At 36.1% G+C, this 21,890-nt stretch overlaps 5 protein-coding genes across 12 annotated transcripts; 2 read left to right on the forward strand and 3 right to left on the reverse strand.

Moving 5' to 3' along the window:
• The first annotated feature begins 95 nt into the window (after positions 1-95).
• Zdhhc8 (zinc finger DHHC-type containing 8) lies at positions 96-6,036 on the forward strand. 2 transcript variants are annotated; one of them, XM_070673254.1, is made up of 9 exons: positions 96-491; positions 630-754; positions 834-991; positions 1,069-1,241; positions 1,334-1,546; positions 1,614-1,758; positions 2,364-2,578; positions 2,652-2,819; positions 3,880-6,036. In XM_070673254.1, the coding sequence occupies exons 1-9, from the start codon at positions 400-402 to the stop codon at positions 4,586-4,588; spliced, it is 1,998 nt and encodes a 665-aa protein (XP_070529355.1). In that variant the 5' UTR covers positions 96-399; the 3' UTR covers positions 4,589-6,036. The 2 variants fall into 2 exon arrangements, with proteins under 2 accessions (XP_070529355.1, XP_070529356.1); XM_070673255.1 differs by having other exon boundaries at positions 1,334-1,528.
• On the reverse strand, positions 5,764-10,052 carry LOC139112305 (DNA primase large subunit-like). Of its 6 annotated transcripts, none has more exons than XM_070673269.1 (8): positions 9,961-10,052; positions 9,582-9,678; positions 8,684-8,845; positions 8,262-8,599; positions 7,952-8,179; positions 7,729-7,878; positions 7,268-7,646; positions 5,764-7,183 (listed from the first exon to the last, which is right to left on the reverse strand). In XM_070673269.1, the coding sequence occupies exons 3-8, from the start codon at positions 8,817-8,819 to the stop codon at positions 7,026-7,028; spliced, it is 1,389 nt and encodes a 462-aa protein (XP_070529370.1). In that variant the 5' UTR covers positions 8,820-8,845; positions 9,582-9,678; positions 9,961-10,052; the 3' UTR covers positions 5,764-7,025. The 6 variants fall into 6 exon arrangements, with proteins under 6 accessions (XP_070529370.1, XP_070529368.1, XP_070529369.1 ...); XM_070673267.1 differs by lacking the exon at positions 9,961-10,052 and adding an exon at positions 9,797-9,933; XM_070673268.1 differs by lacking the exon at positions 9,961-10,052 and adding an exon at positions 9,748-9,828.
• A 2,492-nt stretch (positions 10,053-12,544) lies between these two features.
• Positions 12,545-20,001, forward strand: Spock (secretory pathway calcium atpase). Its single transcript, XM_070673249.1, has 15 exons — positions 12,545-12,676; positions 14,750-14,950; positions 15,056-15,145; positions 15,253-15,350; positions 15,695-15,953; positions 16,041-16,377; positions 16,484-16,872; positions 16,958-17,114; positions 17,196-17,366; positions 17,451-17,766; positions 17,846-18,031; positions 18,139-18,286; positions 18,347-18,439; positions 18,521-18,662; positions 18,744-20,001. Exons 1-15 carry the CDS (start codon positions 12,566-12,568, stop codon positions 18,875-18,877), a joined length of 2,832 nt encoding a protein of 943 aa, XP_070529350.1. The 5' UTR covers positions 12,545-12,565; the 3' UTR covers positions 18,878-20,001.
• Positions 19,587-20,699, reverse strand: LOC139112356 (uncharacterized). Its single transcript, XM_070673329.1, has 3 exons — positions 20,682-20,699; positions 20,282-20,454; positions 19,587-20,097 (listed from the first exon to the last, which is right to left on the reverse strand). The coding sequence occupies exons 1-3, from the start codon at positions 20,697-20,699 to the stop codon at positions 19,980-19,982; spliced, it is 309 nt and encodes a 102-aa protein (XP_070529430.1). The 3' UTR covers positions 19,587-19,979.
• On the reverse strand, positions 19,996-21,788 carry LOC139112331 (uncharacterized). 2 transcript variants are annotated; one of them, XM_070673308.1, is made up of 5 exons: positions 21,655-21,788; positions 21,347-21,469; positions 21,121-21,276; positions 20,921-20,990; positions 19,996-20,394 (listed from the first exon to the last, which is right to left on the reverse strand). In XM_070673308.1, the coding sequence occupies exons 1-3, from the start codon at positions 21,691-21,693 to the stop codon at positions 21,127-21,129; spliced, it is 312 nt and encodes a 103-aa protein (XP_070529409.1). In that variant the 5' UTR covers positions 21,694-21,788; the 3' UTR covers positions 19,996-20,394; positions 20,921-20,990; positions 21,121-21,126. The 2 variants fall into 2 exon arrangements, with proteins under 2 accessions (XP_070529409.1, XP_070529408.1); XM_070673307.1 differs by having other exon boundaries at positions 20,921-21,276.
• Positions 21,789-21,890: the final 102 nt, after the last annotated feature.

The following is a 21,890-nucleotide window of genomic DNA, read 5'->3' on the forward strand; positions in this document are numbered from 1 at the left end:
GAGGAGGGAGATGACACGCGCGCTGCCGCGTGAGAGTACCGCGAGATTCAGCGAGGGAGCGAGATGCGATATACGCGTTGTATATGTATGTCATTGAGGTGGTGTGCTCGTCGCTCGAACACCCGTGTACGCGACTGCTGGCTGTTAAGTATTGATAGAGCGCCGCCAACGTTTCAGCACGCCGGGATGACGCGCGAGTAACCGGGACGCGAGGACCACGAACGGTGTCGCGGACGCCCGAGACGGCAGCTAGAATGCACGGCCGTCCTCGTTGCAGCGCGTACGTGTCGCAAGTGAGCCGAGCTCGCGATGGACGCGGCCATGTTTCCTGCTAGCAGAAATCCTGTGCGTTAGTGAGTCGCGCTGATCGTGTGCCACCGGAAGAGCGGAGCGTGCAGAATGCCGAAATGCGATGTGAAGACGAGGTATTTGCCAGCTACGTTCGCGTGGATGGTCCTACTCGTCACCACGGCGCTCTTCTTCATCTTTCCGTAAGCTGTCCCTCTCTCTCTCTTCTCTCTCTCTTTTTGTACCGTCTCGCTTCGCTCGTGCGCAAGCACGTTCGTCGGGAACGAGGAGCTCCTCTTCGCAGTCTCTAAAGAATGTTGAATCTCACGTGTTTGTTACAGATGCTCGAACTACTATGTCTCTCGATGGGGCTTGTGGGTACCGGCTCTGCAGGGCGTCATCACCTTTTTCGTAGTGATAAACTTCTCGTTGGCGACGTTTATGGATCCTGGGGTTATACCAAAAGGTATAATTAGAAAACGAGCATATTCATGTGGTATTTTATGACGAGTTGCGAATACAGAGAACATGATTTTCTTTTAAAGCCCCTCCTGACGAAGATCGGGAGGACGATTTTCGTGCTCCATTGTACAAGAATGTGGAGATCAATGGCATTACTGTGCGCATGAAATGGTGCGTTACCTGCAAATTTTATCGGCCCCCGCGTTGCTCACACTGCAGTGTTTGCAATCATTGTATCGAGGTATGTTTCCGTTTTTATTAACGTTTTTTCGAATATATATTTTAAAAAAAATTATCTAAAACCCTATATTTTTTTAGACATTTGACCATCACTGCCCATGGGTAAATAACTGCATTGGTAGGAGAAACTACAGATATTTCTTCTTTTTTCTTTTGTCACTTAGTTTTCATATGCTCAGTATATTTGGGCTCTGTCTATATTACTTACTGGAGCATAAAGAGCATTTGAGTGAAGTTAATACCATTGTTGCGTATCCTTTTGAAGTAAAATACAATTAATAATGTGCAGCATAAGGTTTATACATTTAATGTTGATCTTATATGGTCCTTAATCTACATACAGTCTCATACTTATGGGAGTAGTAATGCTCTTATTCATTCCAATCTTTGGACTGACCGGCTTTCACGTAGTCCTAGTTTCCAGAGGACGCACGACGAACGAACAAGTAACAGGCAAATTTAATGGAGGCTACAATCCTTTTTCTCGTGGTTGTCTGCGCAATTGCTGTTACACACAATTTGGACCACAATACCCAAGGTATTGCAAGGAGCCAAGGTATTGTAAAATTAATATCGTGTGTAGAGATTATTTTGTAATAATGAATTTTCTCTGTAATTTGCAGCTTACTTAAACCTGATAAGTATTCAGGAAAGCGACGTGGAGCATGTGCGTCAGAGATATCGACTATAGGCAGTGAAAACCAGGTAAAGACCTACATGGATAGCAGCAATGGTGTTAGAAATGCCAGTTCAAATGCTTACAATAAGGTAAGAGCTAGCGCAGTCTTGCTTATTTTTCTTTGTAAACAACGTGACTTCAATTTAAAATTAACGCTTACACTTAAGCTTGTATTATTATTATAATTTGTGTTAATTATTCTTACTGTTCATTAGCACAGACGAATTTAGATGAAGCCTATGTCTTAAGTATTCTTCTATAAGCACTCTTCTGCTTATATGCAGTTTTCAAGCATGTACAGCATGGCTAGCAATATATAGTTGTACCACTATTATAGTAACTATATTTGTAAACAATTTTAAATTTACAATTTTTTAGTACTAGCTTTGTAGTAATCTTTACTATAGAATTTAATATATACACATTTATATGTTTTTTTTACTATATTCGTAGAATATGAGTTGCAGCGACGATACCTCGTCTATCAGTTCCATTGAATCCAAAGTCCTAAGATGCCTTTACTAATTCATCCTATGGTTTACGTATATCCCATTTGTTCCAATTGATCTTAAAATTCATAGGAAATATATGTATTACATATATATATATTTTTCAGAATAATTAAACATCTCTTTTATTTGAAATTATTTCTCCGATGTGATTAATAACGTCAATATGGTTTCTAAACTTATAGTTATCTCCTGGAAGAGATGGATCGGATACAGACATGGAACCGACGGCGTCTCAGTCTGCAGATTGCGAACCTACGCCACCGTTGCAAAGACACGGTTCCAAAAGCAATTTCTTCCTGCCACCTGTGGAGACAAACGAATCTCCCAGGCATCCTCCGCCGTCGCAGCATCGCCATCCAATACATTATCCTAGAGGCAGTCCACATCCAAGGCCGAGGTATTGAAATATGATAGCGATTTTCAATATGCAAAACGATTTCATACGATACTCATATATCACTTGTTTACAGAGGGATGAACGGATCTCGAAGTCACACACCTGATCCGTTATCGCCAGAAACGAGTGGTTCTCCGGCTACGCTTCCTCAGCGTCAAGGTGGCGCCAGTCCGACGATGCAACAACGTATTAAAGCTATTGGAGTTCCTACTCCGCTTGCCATATCCAGTCCTATACGAAGGTACATCATACTTATGCATTATTATAAAAAAAAGATTAAAGAATATCTTAATTTAATATGGAGAAATATCTTTTAATATAAACACATTTACACGTAAAAAAAAAAAAAACAAAAGTAATAGGGAGGCTTAATAAAAATTCGGTCAATTTTTATCCGAATTATTCGAAATACTTATATACAATTTCAAACTTATTATTTTTATTCATTTATATACATATATATATATATATCGCGATTTTCACATTGCACAAAATTATCTCAATGTAGAGAGCAAGAGGGAAACGCCACACTAGTAATAGTTACAATGCATCTCTTGAGCACGCTGCCAATACAAAGTGAACGATATTCCTCTTATGATATCCTTTTTGCTACCCTTCGATATGATGTCGGCCTGTTTTGTCAAGATATCCTTACCCTCACTGTCAAACATCTCACTCTTGCTCTTCTTTCTCCTCCTTTTCTGTCACCACTGTTATCGCCTTCCGGAGGACAAAGGAACGTGTCAAAAAGGAAAAATTGCGCAATGTAGCTTACAATAAATATTGTAGAGGATTAGTCTCTCTGCATGTATATATTACAAGATATATGGTATATAGATAAGTTTGTGTCCCACTGCAGGGGGTGGTAACTGCAAGGAGCTGCTTTCTACCATCATGTTGCAACCTACTGCAGGTAAACACGAACTTCATCCTACGAGGACATATCGTAGTTTACAATTATGCTTTCTTGCATATATCTTTGTATACATAGAAAAACATGGTTGTAAAAATACAGACCACACGTACACATACACACACACACGTTACGCAAGAACTCCTACACATATATTTTTTAGGTTCGCTATCTTTTTTTGGTTCTTGAATAGATGCTAATTTCTTAACAGGAATGACGCGCTGCTCTCTCTCCTGTATATCTCGCCAGAGCCGTATTTGTATGGCTACAATGCTCAAGCACTCGCATATTCATCTTGGTTCACTGTACTGTGCATTTGTCGGTTATTGAAAGCATCTTGTGTCGTTAAAGATCTCGAAGAATCTAAGAATCGCTGTGTCTGTTACAGATCAAACCCGGGTACACCGACGCAGGTTCGTCGGCCGGATTTCATAGGCGTAAACGAAGCGCCGACGTACTACGATGTACAGCAGGGAAACAATACGGGAGTCGGAATTCCCAGTTCCATTATTACCGGCTACAGTCCGCAACGGCGTTTCTTGTCGGAGAGCGAGCTCGTGCGACAGGGTACCGATCATCCGTACTCGAGAACGAACAACACGGTCGACAACATACGCGAGCTAGCAGGCTCGCCGCAGCGTGGTGTTTATATGTGGAAAGACAATTCTCCCGGCAGCTATCCAGGTCCACCTCCTGGAGCAGTGAGCGGGGCGCTGCATCAATCGCCTTCCCATCGGCCGCCTACGTCATACGATTATTATCGCTCTAATCCGACGAGCCCGACTCAGCAGTCGCAATATACGACGAACGCTCCTAGGGCAGCGTATCATCCAGCCATAAGGGGTGGAGTACCTGTCTTCCCACCTCAACCGCATCAGTCGCCGCAAGTAAAACGAAAAGCAACCACGATGGCAACGCCCACGACACCCACCTCGGGAGACGCACGGCGTCGACCGATGTCTTTCGTCAGAGCCTTGGAGATGACCGATTCTATGGAATTGGTTTCGGCGCCTAACGACCCGAGATCGCAAAGACCGACCACACCGACACCGGATCGTGCGAGTGTATACGATATGAACTATGAAATATCCGTATAGCCCACCTTCTCGGTCTCCGCACCAACTTGCGGCTGGACGGAGATGCTACGAGAGCCGCTGAATAGTCTGTATATCTTACGCTCCAACGAGAAGAGGATGCATGTTTACGAGATATCCGTCTGAATTCTTCCGTGATTAATACTGTTATTCGCGTTTAACTTTGCACAGAGGCCGATAAACGCAAACCGCGGCTGGTTCTTCAGTTTCGTTTATCGCCATGGGATTATTCTTACAACTACGAGCATGGGACTTGCCACAAAAAAATCGCGATGCACGCGTTGGTGCATATCTGATAAAGTCAGTGATATGTGTGCGCGCGTGAATTACATTGCGATGGACAGTACACAACATTCGTTCTCGACAAAAAAAAAGTCGGTCCGTCGACGCATTTAATACGTTGTGAATTCACATGAGGTAGTAACTATACGACGAAAACTCATTTCTTTAACTCTTCCTTCGGCAGTGGAATCTTACAGTACAACAGTATAGAATTTTTATTTTACACAAAATAAATCAACGGCATGCAAGTGTCCTATCGTAGTATCGTTGATTTAGTCGTTAATAAAAAAAAAAAAAGAAAAAAAAATAGATTCCATGTGCATAGCAACAAAATATATTCGTTACGTCAAGAACAGCGTTTGGTCCGACTGACGATCCGAATTAATGAGTCACGGAAGTGTCAACGAAAGTATATCCCGAGCGCACAGAAGTTGACCTTTATTGGAACCATCACCGATATTCGGTCCTGTCGCTTGACAGAAGCAATTATATTTTTTAGTACACGTTTAAGGTCAGTTTAGATTTTTATACAACACCGTGACTCATCTTAGAATACAACGTTGATCCAATATCATCCCTTTATTTTTTCTTGTTCATATCTCCATTGCCGACGTAGCATATGATTTGATAAACGAGAAAAGCACTAGGGGAATCACTTGATTATATTCTTATTAACCCTTCAAATACCAGAAGAGTTTATTGAAGATAAAAAAAAAAGAAAAGAAGGAGTTACTTAACCAACTTAAGTCATTATCAGGATAGAATAACAAATCTGTGTAAAATAATCGTGGAATATGTAGCAAATTTTTAATATACATATTTAACAATATTTATACGTAAATAATAAAAAAAAAATATAAGGCTTTATAATTTCACTTGTTTGTTATAAATGATGATTTTATCGATGTGCCCACTAACATGTTTTATTTCTATACAAATTTCTATGTAAAGAGTTTGCAGAAGTGAATGTGAAAGAGAAAAAGGTATGAGTGTAAAAAAAAATTAATGTGCGAATGAGAAGAGTGGATTTTCAGAAGAGTGAAAAGTACAGTTCTAGTTTTCTTAAATGTATACAGGGGTGGCTGTTCATAATATATGCATACAACATAAAAAATAAAAACTATTTTGATTTTGTTAAAAAAAAAAAAAAAGAAAAAAGACAGAAGAAATTGTAATATACACACTGCATAAATCCATTGCTACATCCATCGCTGTTAAATTTTGTGATATACATCCCGCTAATTGAAATTGCATGATTTCTCTATGATGTATGTGTATAGGACGCCAATTAATTATCGGCTATAATTACATTGCTACAACAGGCTGCAATGCGATATTAATTAAATTTTACGTACGCACTCGATTCACAGAATCGACATAGTGTTACGCGACATATCATTTTGACGCCAAAACATCGAATATTTTTTAGATTAAAACAAAATTTTGCATTTGGTACAACCACTGCTTGACTACAGACACAATATTATAATGAAGATTTAAAAGTATTTTCTCCATATCTCTTGATAAGCTATGTTTAGGATTTGTTTAACAAACTCATTTTGTTTTTATTAAGATAACAAACTGTGCCAAAAATTATCCGTATTATTCAATCATGTAGTCTTGCTTAAAATAGCATTTAATGAGACAACGGTACAACGTTATGAATTGACTAAGGTAATAATGTATAAGGTATGGCGAGTGTTAAGTGTTTATAATTCGGTGTACTTGTACATAAATATTGCTCGTTACTTCTATCACTTAAAAAAAATGTACATACATATATCATTCGGTACTTACGTATCGTCGCAGCAATCTACAGAATAAAAATCATGAAACATAGTAATTTATACTGTGTTGTATCGTGATAATATTTTTTGATGTGACGTTTTTTTTGTTCTTGTATTAAGCCTATTATTTTGTTAAAAAAAAAGGAAATAGATCATCTGCATCGGGGAAAAACAGCGAGAATGACTTCGATTAAAGGTAAGGAATTGTAAAATTAAATTAAATAAAATTGTAAAATGAATATTTTAATGGAATCAAAATATATTTCGTATATATATATATAAATATATATATAAATATATATATATATATATATATATATATATATATATATATTTATATATATATATATATATTACTGACATAATTCTTATTATGTTATTGACAAGTGATGTTTCATACTTTCATTGAAATATACATTTGGATGTTTAAAGAAAGTATCATTAGAACAGTCATGTTTCATTTCGAAATACTTGTTACAGGCTGCAAAAGATTGACCGTCCTTCGACAATTTCAGTATAGTTGATATTTCTGGTTCAGTAAATTAAAAGTTATATTAAAAAAAAAAATATTTGTATTATAATCGTATAAATAATTGTATTTTTAATGACTCACCATGCTTGTTAAAACCACAGTCAACAAGTTCCTCTTCGAGTACATTGTGTAACATATAATTAAAAGGACATCCATGACAGTCTCTAGGTCCAAGAGCCGATTCCATAATTTTTGAACATGAGTAAGGCTGATAATTTCGTCGACTACCTTCTAGGCCAAAGGCATATCTTACGGCATAAATCTGTTCTTTGCCAAATTTGACATCGCTCGCCATTTTCGTAAATTCATTTTCCCAAAAAGTCATTACATTAGACAAAGAAAGTCCTATACCCTTCAGGAATAAACAATATTGCACTCTACCACCATGTGTAAGATGATGGTTATTTTTTAACGCTTTATGAAGTACTCTCATACAGAGAGGATAAGAGAATTCTGCAAACTAAAGTAATACAATCTATTATATGTTATATTAAAAATTGATATGTTAAAACGTTTTTATTAATTAAAACTAATTTACTTACCTCATCTAATTGATTGATTGAAACATGTTTTCGTATTTCTTGGTCCTGTACGAATATGGTGTTTTCAATTTGAATACTATTTTCTAAATTAGCAAAGATATAAGCAAACCTTTCATCATTATATAAATTGGCTCTAGCTTCGCGTGCAATCTGATACGTAATGATAGAATAAAAAAGGGTAATAATAAATGTTAACAATCTCGATAATTACATCCATCCTTACTTCAAAACTTGATATGAAAATTCTTCTAAAGTGTGTCACAAATAGAAATGCCATTTCTTGCTCAGGTATAAAAGCTTTGCCTTGCATTATAAAAGCTTTGCGCTTTTTTAATAGATTAGGTACTTCAGAAAAGGGCACTGAATAAAATTGAGTATTGTCAATATCATTAATATATGGAAAAGATGCTTCAAGACATTCCCTGATATCTTTCTTTTCATTCAAACTAATCTGAAAACAGCAATGAATATATTGCCAGCCCAAAAATATAAAAAATGTAAAATTCGAAATATTACGACACGCCACAACCAACCGGAATAAAGTCAAAATTGTTAACGCACATAAAGCGTCTGATTCCCTCGCTATTTAAAGAAGAAAATCTCCATTTGAACAATCTTGCTTCTTGCTTAAAAAACCAACGTTTTTTTGATGCGTCAAAGGCCACAACCGATCTCAGTACAAAATGAGAGATGTGATCTCTTTTTCTAGCACAAATATCAACGTCGGTATTTGATCCGTGCCCACGGCTATCGATCAATCTTGCAAATTCAGTTATTTCCTCTTTTAGCAATTCTTTAACCAAGGCAGCTCTGCGTTGCGACACCGACATTGTTAAGTTTCCTAAATGAATTCGTTCTACCAAAGAGAGAACTGCGCATACGAAAATCTATTAATTATGTACATATAAAAATTACTATATTAATTAATACGCAAACGTAAAATTTAAAAACTAACCTTTAAGACGCGTTATACAGATTTCCTTGAGTTCATTTAGCATCACTTCTCCAAATGGAGGGTTTTGATACAATTGTAAATCATGAGAGTACATGTCATCAGGATTATTTGACGTAAGTTTCATCGGAGATGTCATCGCGGATATCACGTTACTCTTCGTACCTGAATCAGATTCAAAAGCGTGAGGCAAAACGAATAAAAAATAAAGCAACACACTTTTTTTACATGTACAACTTATCATTTAAATTTGCAACAAGTATTGTGTGTATCTATGCTAAATTAATGTTTAGTTAAGTACAAATAAGAGGCGTACCACTGAAAAATAATACCCATTTAATTATCATTTACTTCTATCACGACATTCACGACGTTAATTTTTAAATCACAAGCAGTGGCGGCTCATAGCGGATTTCATTGGAATAAAAATCTATCTATCATTAATCGGTTGATAATTGGTTAAATACTTTTTTATTTATTTTTTTTTTCCTTCTATTTTAATGTGCGGTTAAATACTTTCGACATTGTAGGTTATCTTTTAACGCCGGCTTCACGTAAACAGACTTTCGCCGGCATGCTACGCAACGTCAGTGAAAGAGAGATATGTATATACGTCTACGTTTATAATCCGATGTAATCGTGACTGACAAAAAAAAAAGAAAAAAAACAGAATGCAAAAAAAAACAAAGTTCACTTCGTTACGCTAGTATTTTGCATTTCCTCTCATTTTACTTCTGTGTTTCTTTCACTTAAGGTACCTACAATAATTAAAAGAAAAAAAAATTTTTAATGCATTAAAAATGTATTTGTTATTAAATACTTGTTGCATTTATGTATTATTGCATGCATGCATTTTTTTTTTTTTTACATGTGCTTGCTCAGAGTAACTTTTCCTGCTTACTGTGTTTTAAACCGGAACTGCTGATATAATTCCAGATGCCGTATTTGCCGTTGCGTTGTGATGCCGCTCGGGCTTGCCGCAGCTTTTTAAAGTCATCCTAAAACAAATGAAGGGTTCGTATTTAGAACACTGACACAATTATTACTTGCACCCGCATGCATCTCACGGTCTCAGCCTGTCAGCGCGGCGCTACTTGTCGCAAGCCCGGAACGTACCTCCTTCGCGCCCGGTTACGGTACGTCTAGCTCGCCTCGTTCGGTCGGGTCGATCGACCTTCCCTCCGCAAACAGCGGCGACGGCGACGACGGGGACAAGTGCTCGGAGAGACGCGTGCGACAAAAGTGGACTGCGGCCGAATTCGCGAGCGTATATAACTTACTGACTCAGTGCATTCTAGCTCGTGTCGAGGACGGTGTCGTGCGTGAACCGAGCCGTGTATTCAATAGTTCTCTTTACGGCTCTGCACCGTGGATCTACGCCGGGATTGATTCCCTCGCCTGTCACTGGACACCGGCGGATTCCAGCACGGGCTGCAACAAGGTAAAGTAAAACGTTAGTAGCTGCGGACGGTTTTCCGCGAATCGCCGTGTACATGCTTTTGCACCACGTACGTTGCGCGGTCGTGTTATTGATTTTTACCTGAGGAGAGAAACGCGTAATCGCACACGTACTTATATGTACATTGCAGCTTGACATCCACATGTAGCTGTCCAAGTTCTGTAATCGACTCCCGTCGACGCCTCGTAGGCTTTAGAAATATTCAACCGCCTGGTATAATTGTGAAACAAATCCAATGCGAATTGATCCACCAATTCGAGATAAAATTGTGCTTTGTTACACATTTCTATTATTATTTCTTTTTCTTCTCGGCAAAGCTTGAACGTCAATTAAAAAATAAATCGCCGTGGACGAGCCAATTCCGTCAATATCGGTCGATCGTAATTGCGGTTTATCGTTGTCTGCTTTGCAGTGGATGCTGTGACCTAAAAAAAAAAAAAAAAGAGCGAGAGATTAAAAACAACGCAAATTGATCGGTATTTAAATTATTATAATTCAATTGTCATTCGTTGAATTTATTTCAGTTACTAATTAACAATTCGTCAAGCAGTTTGTAAGTTCTTTATGCAAGCGCTAATTAACTCTTTAAAAGTAAAATTTGAAAATTTAATTTTCTCGTCAAAGAGCTGAGAATAACTTTCGATATGTACGATCAGCGTTTTATATAATTGAGCGTATATTTCCAGATTTTTGCACATGTAATAACGCGAAAGATTGCACAAACCTCTAATAAAGCAATCAAACTAATATATTCGTTGTGTCAATCTAAATCATCATCGTTATAGTCAACATATTGTTTTCTTTCGAGTTGCATCAATAGAACATAAACTCACTGTTATCAAAACGCCTTCTCTTGTCATGGTTCTTTTAAAATCAGAGAAATATTATCAATTAAGTACATATTTTAATCGGATAAGATCTAGTCATTGATAAACTTCATCGTATTGCATTCATCCAAATAATATAAAATTAACATTAATGTAGAAATATGAAAATTTTTAATTTTAACAGCATTTTAATTATTATTATTTTTTTTTTTTTTTTTAATGACAAATACTTGCTAAATAAAAATTAGAATTTAATCGTAATCTGTCGTTTCGTATCAAATATTTTTTTTTTGCACGATTCTGATAAGAATGATTCATTATTTAAAGAACAGACATATATAAATAATATCGTATGATGTTTTGCCGTAAGGAAAAATTTATTTCAGATTTGTCATGAAAGAATCAGTATTATATTTTAGTGGAAATTGTGGAAATAAAATTGTAGAGAATAAAACTGCCGCTTGTGCGATACGTCGTTAGTAAACATCGCATCAGTTGTCGCTGATCGATAACGTACGCTCAATTTTTTAACGTGCCCTTACATTTTATGAATCAGCAAATTATTTTGACATGTTATTCCATTAGAGTTCTTAGACCAATTAAATTTGTTGTTACAGTATTCGTATGTACCTTGCTTGACGGTAGATTTTCTATACCAAAGAAATTTGTAGATATTTTTGGAAAACTGATATTGGCAAACGTTTAATCACCTTGTTGTCCAAAATATCTAAGTTCTTAGTATTTAACTTTAAAGCAGCTTGTCAGGACAGCAAAAGCAAATCACCCAGACTGACTTTTTTTGTTTAAAACAGCAAAAAATAACCTGTAAGCAATTTATAATTAAAACAGATACGATGTAGTCAATAAAAATGTGTATAACACAAATAAGAAAATTTTACGTTGAAAAGAGTAAAAATTAAAAATGTTAAATGTCGACCGATTATTTAAATTTCTGGTAAGACAAAAATTCCCTCGATACGTTCGAAATTAAGTCTATTATTCCTTATTAATTGAAAAGTTTGTAATTAAAAAAATCGAATGTAAATTCAAATAGAGGCGATATCCGAGACAGATAAAATGCAAATAATTTGCGAAAATATACAATGTTTAGCTCGTCGCGCTGTCAGTTAAGCAAATGAACAAAGTCTGCTAAAAATTTACGTGAAGTTGAGTCACTTGGCAAGATCGTTTCCACCAGCCTTTGCGTGACCAGAAATCGCCTCCAATAATCGCTTCAAAACAGTCTTGGAAGGGAGAATGTCAGTCATGTGCACTAAATGCGCTTCGTTTTATTTTATTCGTAGGATGACCTAGGAAAGGAAGACAATGCGCTGTGCAGTTTCCATTTGTTCCCTGGCAAACCAAGTGAATCGAATTAGAAGAAACAAACAAATATATAGAGTATAAAGCGAAGAGAGGAGAGAAGAGGAGAAGAGAGGACGCAAATCGATAACGCACGATTTCGGTGGCATCAGGTCAGCTGGTGGTGCTTTTATCCCTCGGCCGTTGTCAAGCTGCATAGTCCCCCATCTCATTTTCCTCGGTAAAGCGCAGCAGGAAGCGGTGCCAGGGTGCTGAGAGAGGCAGCTCTTCTCCGCAATGAGAGACACCGGCAACCAGGCAAAATATGAGCAGCTCTTGGACGACGCCGGCCTTGAGATTCGTAACGACGACAAGGAACACATTGATGAAAATGCAACGTTAAATGGGGTAAGCTTAAATTGAAAAAAAAAAAATTGCTTTTACGGCAACGCAACGCAATCTGAAAAATTTCATACATGCGCGTACGTACGGAATAATATTGCCACGACGTTCAATGTGTTTAGGTTAATGTTTAATATTTTTACAGCCATCCCGTAATTATCTATAATTTTTTTATTACCTAGTATGTGTACTTTTCTACGTGCGCGATAGCTACAGCTGATGAACTATTCAACTTCGTAAAGTAATCGGTATTTGCGTATAATTTTTCTCCCTTCGCGATAAAATGGCAGGTTGGGTAGAAATAAACAACAAACGGAGGGAAATCGTATTGAACTGTTTGAAGTTATCGAGAGCGCATCAAATTGAAGTTGGCTCGTGTCATATGTTCGAGGGGCCATACTTTTCGACTCCCGTTTTCGATAGTCAAATCCGCTGCTTATTTAGCTCGGTTTGTCCTAACGGTGAAATGTACTTTGTACTACTAATAATTCCGATGGTTTTACGGAAGTACGAGCGTCAGTCTTCTCTCAGCCGCTTATCCATTTGTTCTGGAAGAGGAAAGATCAATTTTCATAAAAAGTTTAAACGACGTGAATGAGTAATCAGTCAGAGATCGTGGATTATGCATGGTGTTTACGTAAGTGAAACTCGGAACGCCAGAGGAAAAAAAAAAGAGAGAATTACGTTACACGTAAGCAAGGCCATGAAAACGGGAGCATTAACGATAGTTTGTCAGTAGTTACTTATATATAATAACACTTCCATAATGACACAAAATGTCTCTCGACCATTTGCACGGGCAAACAACGGGCTTCTGACGGCCTACATTTCATAAAATTGTTGAAGCAACGCATTAATCCATTCGCCTCTTAACACCTTTTTTTTTCCTTTCATTATTTACAGCGTAAGATCGTTTCGAATGAAAAAGAAAGGAAACTACGGCCACACGCTTGCGCTATGGAAATGCAACGATGCCGTTTAAATATAAACTGAAGTTTATAAAATTATTAAAACGGGGAAACTGTACGAGATGCAGGAAGGATCACATACGCGTGGCAGTCTCGTTTACGGTAGTCCCTCCCGGTACAGATGAGAGTTAACAGAATCGGGCTCTTGACTGTGCTTTTTTGGCGGTTATCCCTCGTGGAAATTTCCTGAGAAGTACGTGCGAGGGCTGAGAGCCCCTGCATCACCCTGCATGCGTGTGCCAAAGTGCATACGTGCGCGTGACACGCGACTCCACATTGATTTTACAGGAAATCGGGAATGACACGGAGTGCAAAGTCTGCGGGGATACCGAAAGAAAGCCATCGGGCCCGTCCGGCGTAGCTTGTGGGATCACCGTTGACATCTCGCGGACTCGGTTGACAGCCACCCGCCAAGAATCTAGGCGGCAGGCCTCCGCAGAGCCATGCTCCTGTTTACGTGGCTGAGACCGCTCGGAGAACGATCGCTTTCCTACCTATTTGACATGTCGCCTACTCACCGATCTGTCCTATGATCTGTCCGCATCCTCGATCACGCCTTCTCCAATCGCCGGCTCTCGATACCTAGTGCGGACATGCACTGACAGATCGATTGGATTGCCGCTGTCTCTGCGAGGTTAACATTTGAGCTCCGTTATTTTCATTATTCTCCGACGTGCATCTTCGTCAGTTTTTCAATCAACGATTTTTTTTTTTTTTTTTTTTCTCCTCTCGTTCCTTTCGTTGGAGTCTTTTTTTTTTTTTTTTCTTTTCGTTAACCGAACGTATTACCCCAGTGCGCATATTTTACACAGTTGCGACAATGAGATAACGCGCGTGGTATGCTAATTCGATGCTGTTGATAAGACGAAAGGCAGCACACGTGTATATAACGTTGTATTGTGATCAAACTTAAATGATTTATTACATTACGTCATTTTCAGTTGAGAAGCTGCTTCGCTGTATAATGTTATTCCTCTTGTTGAATTAAATTTAACAGTATTTAACTTTGTTTTACATATTATTCGTTATTAAATTAAATTTTAATTCTGATGTATAACAATATCCAGGTATTGTTTATAGAAGGTAATTTAATATAATAATAATTTTTCAGGATAAAGAACAAGATTCTGAAATGTGGTTGACGACCGGTGAATCAGCTAGTCTCGGCGCGGAAGAGGTAGCAGCTAGATTACACGTTGACGTGCGAACGGGACTTAGATGGCAAGAAGCTGACCATAGAAGACAACTAACAGGCTTTAATGAATTTTCTGTAAAGGAGGAAGATCCACCATGGAAGAAATACATTGAACAGGTACTAGATTTTTAACCTTTCGTTTTTGCGATATATATAGAAGATTGTAGCGCGTGATATAATATAGATAAATTTTACATGCTATTAAATTAATATATGTTTTAGTTCAAGAATCCATTGATTCTTCTTTTACTTGCTTCTGCATTTGTCAGTATATGCATGAGGCAATTTGATGATGCTGTTAGTATTACTGTGGTAAGTAAACTTGACTCTTAATACCAATTAATAAAGTTCATTAATCCTACAAATTTTGGTAGGCGTTCTACTAACTATGCTTATATTTGTAATACGTTTCTTTGTAGGCTATCATAATAGTGGTAACAGTTGCATTTGTACAAGAGTATCGATCGGAGAAATCTTTAGAGGAATTAAATAAATTGGTACCACCAATATGCCACTGGTAAATAGATTTGTGCTTTCTTTTAGATTTGCTTTATTAACTACGTCCTATGCAAATAATGAATATTAATAAGAAAATAGTATGGTTCTTGGAGAATATATTAACTCTTTAAACGTGTAGCATTCCCTTTTCCCTTTTAAATGAAGAAGATGTAATATATTGTTGCGCTCTGTAGAAGGTGAAACTTCTAAATTCTATAGTTTTATATTTACAATAAAAAAAAAAATTTTGATTAGTGATAAAAGAAATATTTTTTATCAAATTTTTATTTTCTTAAAAATTCTTGATACTTTTGTTAAGTGTGTAATATTATTATATTAATATTGTACATATTTAATTTTCAGCTTACGAGAAAGTCGTGTAGAAACATTTCTCGCACGTAATTTAGTTCCTGGTGATATAGTATATTTAAATATTGGAGATAGAGTACCTGCCGATATCAGAATATTCGAAGCTATAGATCTGGCAATTGACGAAAGTAGCTTTACGGGAGAGACCGAACCAGCGCAAAAGTCAACAGCTCCTTTACTTAAGACTAATGGGTTGACATCAAAGAGAAATATTGCCTTTATGGGCACTTTAGTGCGTTGCGGAAATGGCAAGGTAAATTCTGTTCTCAAACTATACATAAAATTTTTGGGAATAATTGCGCTTTATCATTAACTTATATTACAATATCGCGCGATACAGGGAATTGTTGTGAATACGGGAGAAAAGAGTGAATTTGGGGAGGTTTTCTCGATGATGCAAGCCGAGGAGGCACCAAAAACTCCACTACAGCGAAGCATGGACATTTTAGGTACTCAGCTGTCCTTTTATTCGTTCTGCATTATTGGTATTATTATGCTGCTTGGCTGGATCCAAGGTAAGGCTATCCTTGAGATGTTTACCATTGGTGTAAGCTTGGCGGTAGCAGCTATACCGGAAGGCTTGCCTATCGTCGTAACTGTGACATTAGCATTGGGAGTGATGAGAATGGTTAAGCGAAAAGCCATTGTGAAAAAATTACCAACCGTTGAAACTCTCGGTAAGATAAAACATTAATAGAAAATTATATTAATTTTAATTAACCGCATTATTTTTTAAATATATTTTTTTAATTTTTTAAACATAAAAGGTTGTTTTATTTTTAGGCTGCGTTAATGTGATATGTTCTGATAAAACCGGTACGATCACGAAAAACGAGATGACCGCGACAATTCTCGTTACATCGGAGGGTTACATCGCGGATGTTACTGGAGCAGGATATAATGGTGTGGGAGAAGTACATATACGGAAATGTGATAATCTTGATCTTGCACGCACTGCTATCAGTAATATGCTGGAAATAGGTTGTGTATGTAATAATGCTATCATACAAAATGATACTTTGTTGGGACAACCAACGGAAGGAGCATTGATAGCAGTGGCAATGAAATTCGGAATGTATGGCGTTAATGATAGATATCTGCGATTACAAGAATATCCATTTTCTTCCGAGCAAAAAATGATGGCTGTGAAATGTACACCGAAGTTCGGCGAGGTAAATTTGAATCGCTGCATTTCTCTTATTTAATTTTATTAATTTTAAGATGTCAAGTAACATATGTTATAATTTTATATTTCAGAATAGGCAAGAAATATTCTTTGTAAAAGGTGCTTTGGAGAAAATTTTACCGCAATGTACGAAATATTACGAAAATGGTCAAGTGTATTCTCTTAGTCAAAAGAAAGATCAGGAATTCTTGACGGAAGCGTATGATATTGGACAACAAGGATTGAGAGGTATTATTTTTTTAAGCAAAAGAAATAAATAATAAATTTTAAAATTATATATTCTGCAATTTATTCTTATTTTGGCTATAGTAATTGGTCTGGCACGTGGCTCTTCGTTACAAGATCTAATTTATGTTGGTCTGGTTGGTATTTGCGATCCACCAAGGCCACATGTACGTGAATCTATTATCATTTTATTAAATAGTGGTGTTAAAGTGAAGATGGTGACCGGAGATGCTAAAGAAACTGCAGCCGCGATAGGTATATAAATATATAATATTATAGTATATATAAAATATTAAATTGTTACAGATAAAATTGCAAAGAGATTTAATTATTTTTTAGCTAGTATGATTGGTTTGGATACACTTCACAGTCGATTATTATCGGGAGACGAGATGGATATGATGTCCGAGATTCAATTGGAACAGTGCATTAATAGCGTCAGTGTATTTTATCGTGTAACACCAAAACACAAACTTTGTATCGTAAAAGCCTTACAGAGAAACGGCAACATAGTGGGTATGACTGGTGATGGTGTAAATGATGGAGTTGCGTTAAAAAAGGCCGATATAGGTATCGCTATGGGTAAAAACGGCACTGATGTATGTAAAGAAGCAGCGGACATGATTTTAGTCGACGATGATTTTGGAACTATTATGTAATATATATTATCTAACAACTTTTTTTTTTAACATATTAAATGTGATAATTTATATATTTATCGTATCATATTTTAGTGCAGCAATCGAAGAAGGAAAGGGAATCTTTCACAACATTCGCAATTTCGTTAGATTTCAATTAAGTACTAGCATAGCCGCGCTTTCTTTGATTGCTCTTGCGACTTTAATGAGTATACCGAATCCGTTGAATGCTATGCAAATTCTGTGGATTAACATCATTATGGATGGACCACCAGCTCAGAGGTAAGTTAAATAGAACTTTTATTTCTCAATTTTTTTAATTAAACATTTGACATTTTATTTAATATATATTTTATGTATGTCGTGTGTACGTATCTTTTTCTATATAGTCTTGGAGTAGAACCGGTTGATAAAGACGTTTTGAAGCAAAAACCACGAAATACAAAAGAGCCAATGATCACACGTCATCTCATAGTTAACGTTTTATTATCTGCTAGCATCATTATTCTCGGCACCTTGTGGGTGTACAATAGAGAGGTAATAATTTTTAATTAATTCTGTAATTTTGTTCCTCAATTACACGTGCTAAATTTCCAGATGGTTAATGGGAATACAGCGAGAGACACTACCATGACATTTACTTGCTTTGTATTTTTTGACATGTTCAACGCTCTTAGTTGTAGATCGCAGGTAAGATTTCATACTTTACTTTTGTTTTAAATATTTATTTAAAAAAGATTGCCATGGTTTAAAAATATCCGTTTGTTTCAGACAAAATCCATATTTACAATCGGTCTGTGGAGTAATAAAATGTTTCTGGTAGCCGTAACGCTCTCTGTCATTGGGCAAATGTTTGTGATTTACTTTCCTCCGTTGCAGAGAATATTTCAGACTGAAGCTCTGACGGCAAAAGGTGTAAATGCTGGTCGAAAATACTGTTACAGATAATCGATATATGTATTTTTTGCTTAACATGATTATTTTTAATTTTCAGATCTTTTATTCTTGGCGACATTGACATCGAGCGTGTTTGTCATCAGCGAAATAAAGAAATTCATTGAAAGGCAGTTGCAGAGACGCCGTGTCAATGGCCAGTATTATAATAAGTTCGAAATGGACTTCGTATGACAGTTACAGTCTGCCGGCGAGAGCAAGGCGGACAAATATCATAATGAATAAATGCATCAATTATCGCTCGGCGTTAATATGCAGTCGGTCAGTTCGTTTATAATTGATACTTTATATTTCGCTAACTTACATCTACTCGATTGTGCTTGCACGTTCGTAACTTCGTCACGTGTGCACCTCTATCACAAAATAATAATATCCTCTCGATAACAGTTTTAATGTATCGATTGAGCAGTGTGACTGCAGTTTTTTTTTAACCATTTACAACTTGTTGATTCTATTTTTTCCAGCACATTGTGCACGTAGGGAATAAAAAAAAGAAACAGTTTCGGTAATGTAGCAAGTTATATAAGCCATAGTTATTAGATTGTATTTCATTATTGCCCTACATACGATAAAACTATAAATCACTGTTTCATAGATTGTAGCGAAGCTACTGCACATTCCATGCACGTTTGATAGATCACTGACTTTTAATGATATATTCTATTTGTAATATAGTCTTTAGAGACTGCAGTCCGAAGCAATGTTGTGCACTGAATCATCGTAATCATTCTATCTTATACATTTTTCTAAATATTGTAACAGTTTTTAAACTTTACTTGGCAAGAAGTATCGACATATTTCACCGTATGTTCATTCATCGTCGATCAATTCACGTTAAAGGAGAAGCGAATCATGCAGCATTTTAACGAGTAAAACAGAGTCAAACAGAGATAAATATTTGTAATTAAAACCAGCCATATAAATCGATTGCATTTAAGTATACAGTTGTAATCGATGAAAATAAATGATCTTACAATGTTCCTTAATTAATTCCACAGTGGCGATCGTATTTTTTCGATGGCAAGGTAACATAATGCAAATTGCGCCATTAACGAATATGCTGTTTCTCCAAATAGCGTAGTAACTGATTTGTATTCGTGTGACATCCAATTTAATTGTGCCGTCGAAAAAATACTCGCATGTTGCATTATGCAGATATATTCGAATTAATATTTCACTAGTATATGTTAATAAACCAGTTACATGTTCGTATATGTTACGTTATATATGTATATTTTATATTCAATTTTCTAAAAACTTTAAACAAGATGATCGTTTAATGAATTCCTTCAAGAACACTGAATGTTTTGTACTGATATAGTTCCGGTCCACCATAGCCATAGAGCAGTTTTCCTTTACCATTTTCATCATAATAAGGATAGCGATACTTTGGCCTAAGGAAATAAAAATAAGAATTACTATTCAACACTATTTGACACTTAATAAACTTTTTTTTAGAGACTATTGCATTATAACGTAACAGTCAGAATCATACAGGCACTTAGTAAGTAAATTTTCACTAATTTTTTTAAAGTTATTTATTCTAGAGTTATATATCGAGATATTTGCTTCACTTGCCGTTCAAAATATTGAAAATTAGGTGCTTGAGGTTCCGCAAGTATAGCCGCACTTTCGTCGATTATTACGAAAAAAATAATCGCGAATGTTGTTAATACGATTATTGTCAGCCACTGTAAAACAAAAAACGAAATTTCGAAAAATAATGAAGTTAAAAGGGTTGTTTTATTTTTAATTTAACGCATTATTTCTTTCAAAAAAAAAAAAAAAAAAAAAACTATATTTGTTACGTGTTAATAAATAGAGTTATAAGCAAAATATGTAATGAGGTACAATGCGTTAGCAATTAAAAAGGTTGTAATGACAATTAGTAATTACGACTATTGTTAATTAAATTTTTTAACGATTGACTTGAGAAACAAAAATTATAGTGTATTAATATCATTTTTTTATTACTTACAGAGTTAGAACTCGCCATGATAACAATTGAATGAAAGTGATTCGAATGAGACGTTCTTTAGAATAATAAGAAAATCTTTTTAAATAGCGCAAAATAAAGGTTTCTTTTTAATAGAACAATTATTAGTTGGATTAATCGCTAATTAAATTTAGTAAAAGACGGAACTGGTTGTATCGCTATATCCAACGTACTAAATTCGCGACAGATTTCTTAAGAACTAAATTTCTTCCTACCACTACCTGCGTCAACTCTCCCCGATGTCTAAAGTGAAAGTAAGATACGCTGTGCTACATCCGTTGATTGCTTCACCTGAAACAGCCGTGAATGTTTGCATATTCCAAAAAAAATACGTTATCTATTTCAAGAAGTATTAAAAAAGAAATTGATCATTTCTATTTACTGCAAGTTATACGTAAAATGTTAAAAGAAAATTAATTACATAACGTTAGACTTTTACTAGTTTTCCCCAAGAACCTCCATATCCAATTCCCTTTCCTAATTTTTCTATTGCATATTCTCCAAAGTGTCCGTTTTCCTGTTCATACCGAATCCTTCTTAGCTTGCCAACTTCTGGATCAAAATTCCACTCCGTTTTCTGTATAAAAATTAAGTGAGCCACATATATTTGTTGCATACATATATGTGTAAGTACATGATGTATTTACCTCGTGCACGGCAGGTATACCTGCCAGATTGTATTCAATAATATCGTGCAGAAATCTGTAAATTGTAGCATCTGTGATTGATATAGTTTCACTATAAAGTAGCAATGCCATCATTGCGGTGATCTATAATAAAATTTACAAGAAGCAAAAAAATTTATAAAATATTAATTTGATCGAAGGCATTATTGTTGCAAATGTACAAAGTATATGTTAGTTATTCTACGTTATTATTTATAATTTATTAACACTATTAAATTAAGAGTTACTTGAGATATTTCGCGATGTACATTTGTTTTCGTTAAATTTACCAATGTCCGATTCCGGCACATGGCAGGTCGCTCTTGCATCTCTATCGACGTGGAATGGTACTACGGAACATTTTCATTAATCCAGTACTTATATAAAAAGATACAGTCTATCGTAATACCGACAGTGAAAGTAAAAAATTCGATCGCGCGCTTGACGCGCGAGAGTTTAAAAGTCACACCGAACGTGTCGCGAATGACGATCAATTACAAATTGATTCTTCATGCAAGCCACGAAT

This window comes from Cardiocondyla obscurior, linkage group LG28 (assembly GCF_019399895.1).
Source record: "Cardiocondyla obscurior isolate alpha-2009 linkage group LG28, Cobs3.1, whole genome shotgun sequence".
NCBI classification, from domain to species: Eukaryota; Metazoa; Arthropoda; class Insecta; order Hymenoptera; family Formicidae; genus Cardiocondyla; species Cardiocondyla obscurior.

What these genes read in the sequence shown, in the direction of transcription:
- LOC139112305 (XM_070673264.1), bottom strand. Translation starts at nt 9,027, where the DNA reads ATGATAATTAAATGGGTATTATTTTTCAGTG. An exon ending in CTGTATAACGCGTCTTAAAG is followed by an intron (nt 8,600 to 8,683) that starts GTTAGTTTTTAA and finishes TCGTATGCGCAG; the next exon opens with TTCTCTCTTTGGTAGAACGA. An exon ending in CTGTGGTTTTAACAAGCATG is followed by an intron (nt 7,184 to 7,267) that starts GTGAGTCATTAA and finishes TTACTGAACCAG; the next exon opens with AAATATCAACTATACTGAAA.
- LOC139112356 (XM_070673329.1), bottom strand. An exon ending in AATTTTCAATATTTTGAACG is followed by an intron (nt 20,098 to 20,281) that starts GCAAGTGAAGCA and finishes TTATTTCCTTAG; the next exon opens with GCCAAAGTATCGCTATCCTT.
- Spock (XM_070673249.1), top strand. Translation starts at nt 12,566, where the DNA reads ATGAGAGACACCGGCAACCAGGCAAAATATGAGCAGCTCTTGGACGAC. An exon ending in GATGATTTTGGAACTATTAT is followed by an intron (nt 17,767 to 17,845) that starts GTAATATATATT and finishes ATCATATTTTAG; the next exon opens with TGCAGCAATCGAAGAAGGAA. An exon ending in CTCTTAGTTGTAGATCGCAG is followed by an intron (nt 18,440 to 18,520) that starts GTAAGATTTCAT and finishes CGTTTGTTTCAG; the next exon opens with ACAAAATCCATATTTACAAT.
- Zdhhc8 (XM_070673254.1), top strand. Translation starts at nt 400, where the DNA reads ATGCCGAAATGCGATGTGAAGACGAGGTATTTGCCAGCTACGTTCGCG. An exon ending in TTTGCAATCATTGTATCGAG is followed by an intron (nt 992 to 1,068) that starts GTATGTTTCCGT and finishes ATATTTTTTTAG; the next exon opens with ACATTTGACCATCACTGCCC. An exon ending in GAAGTTAATACCATTGTTGC is followed by an intron (nt 1,242 to 1,333) that starts GTATCCTTTTGA and finishes ATCTACATACAG; the next exon opens with TCTCATACTTATGGGAGTAG.
- LOC139112331 (XM_070673308.1), bottom strand. Translation starts at nt 21,693, where the DNA reads ATGCAAGAGCGACCTGCCATGTGCCGGAATCGGACATTG. An exon ending in TGTGCCGGAATCGGACATTG is followed by an intron (nt 21,470 to 21,654) that starts GTAAATTTAACG and finishes ATTTTATTATAG; the next exon opens with ATCACCGCAATGATGGCATT. An exon ending in GTATACCTGCCGTGCACGAG is followed by an intron (nt 21,277 to 21,346) that starts GTAAATACATCA and finishes ATTTTTATACAG; the next exon opens with AAAACGGAGTGGAATTTTGA.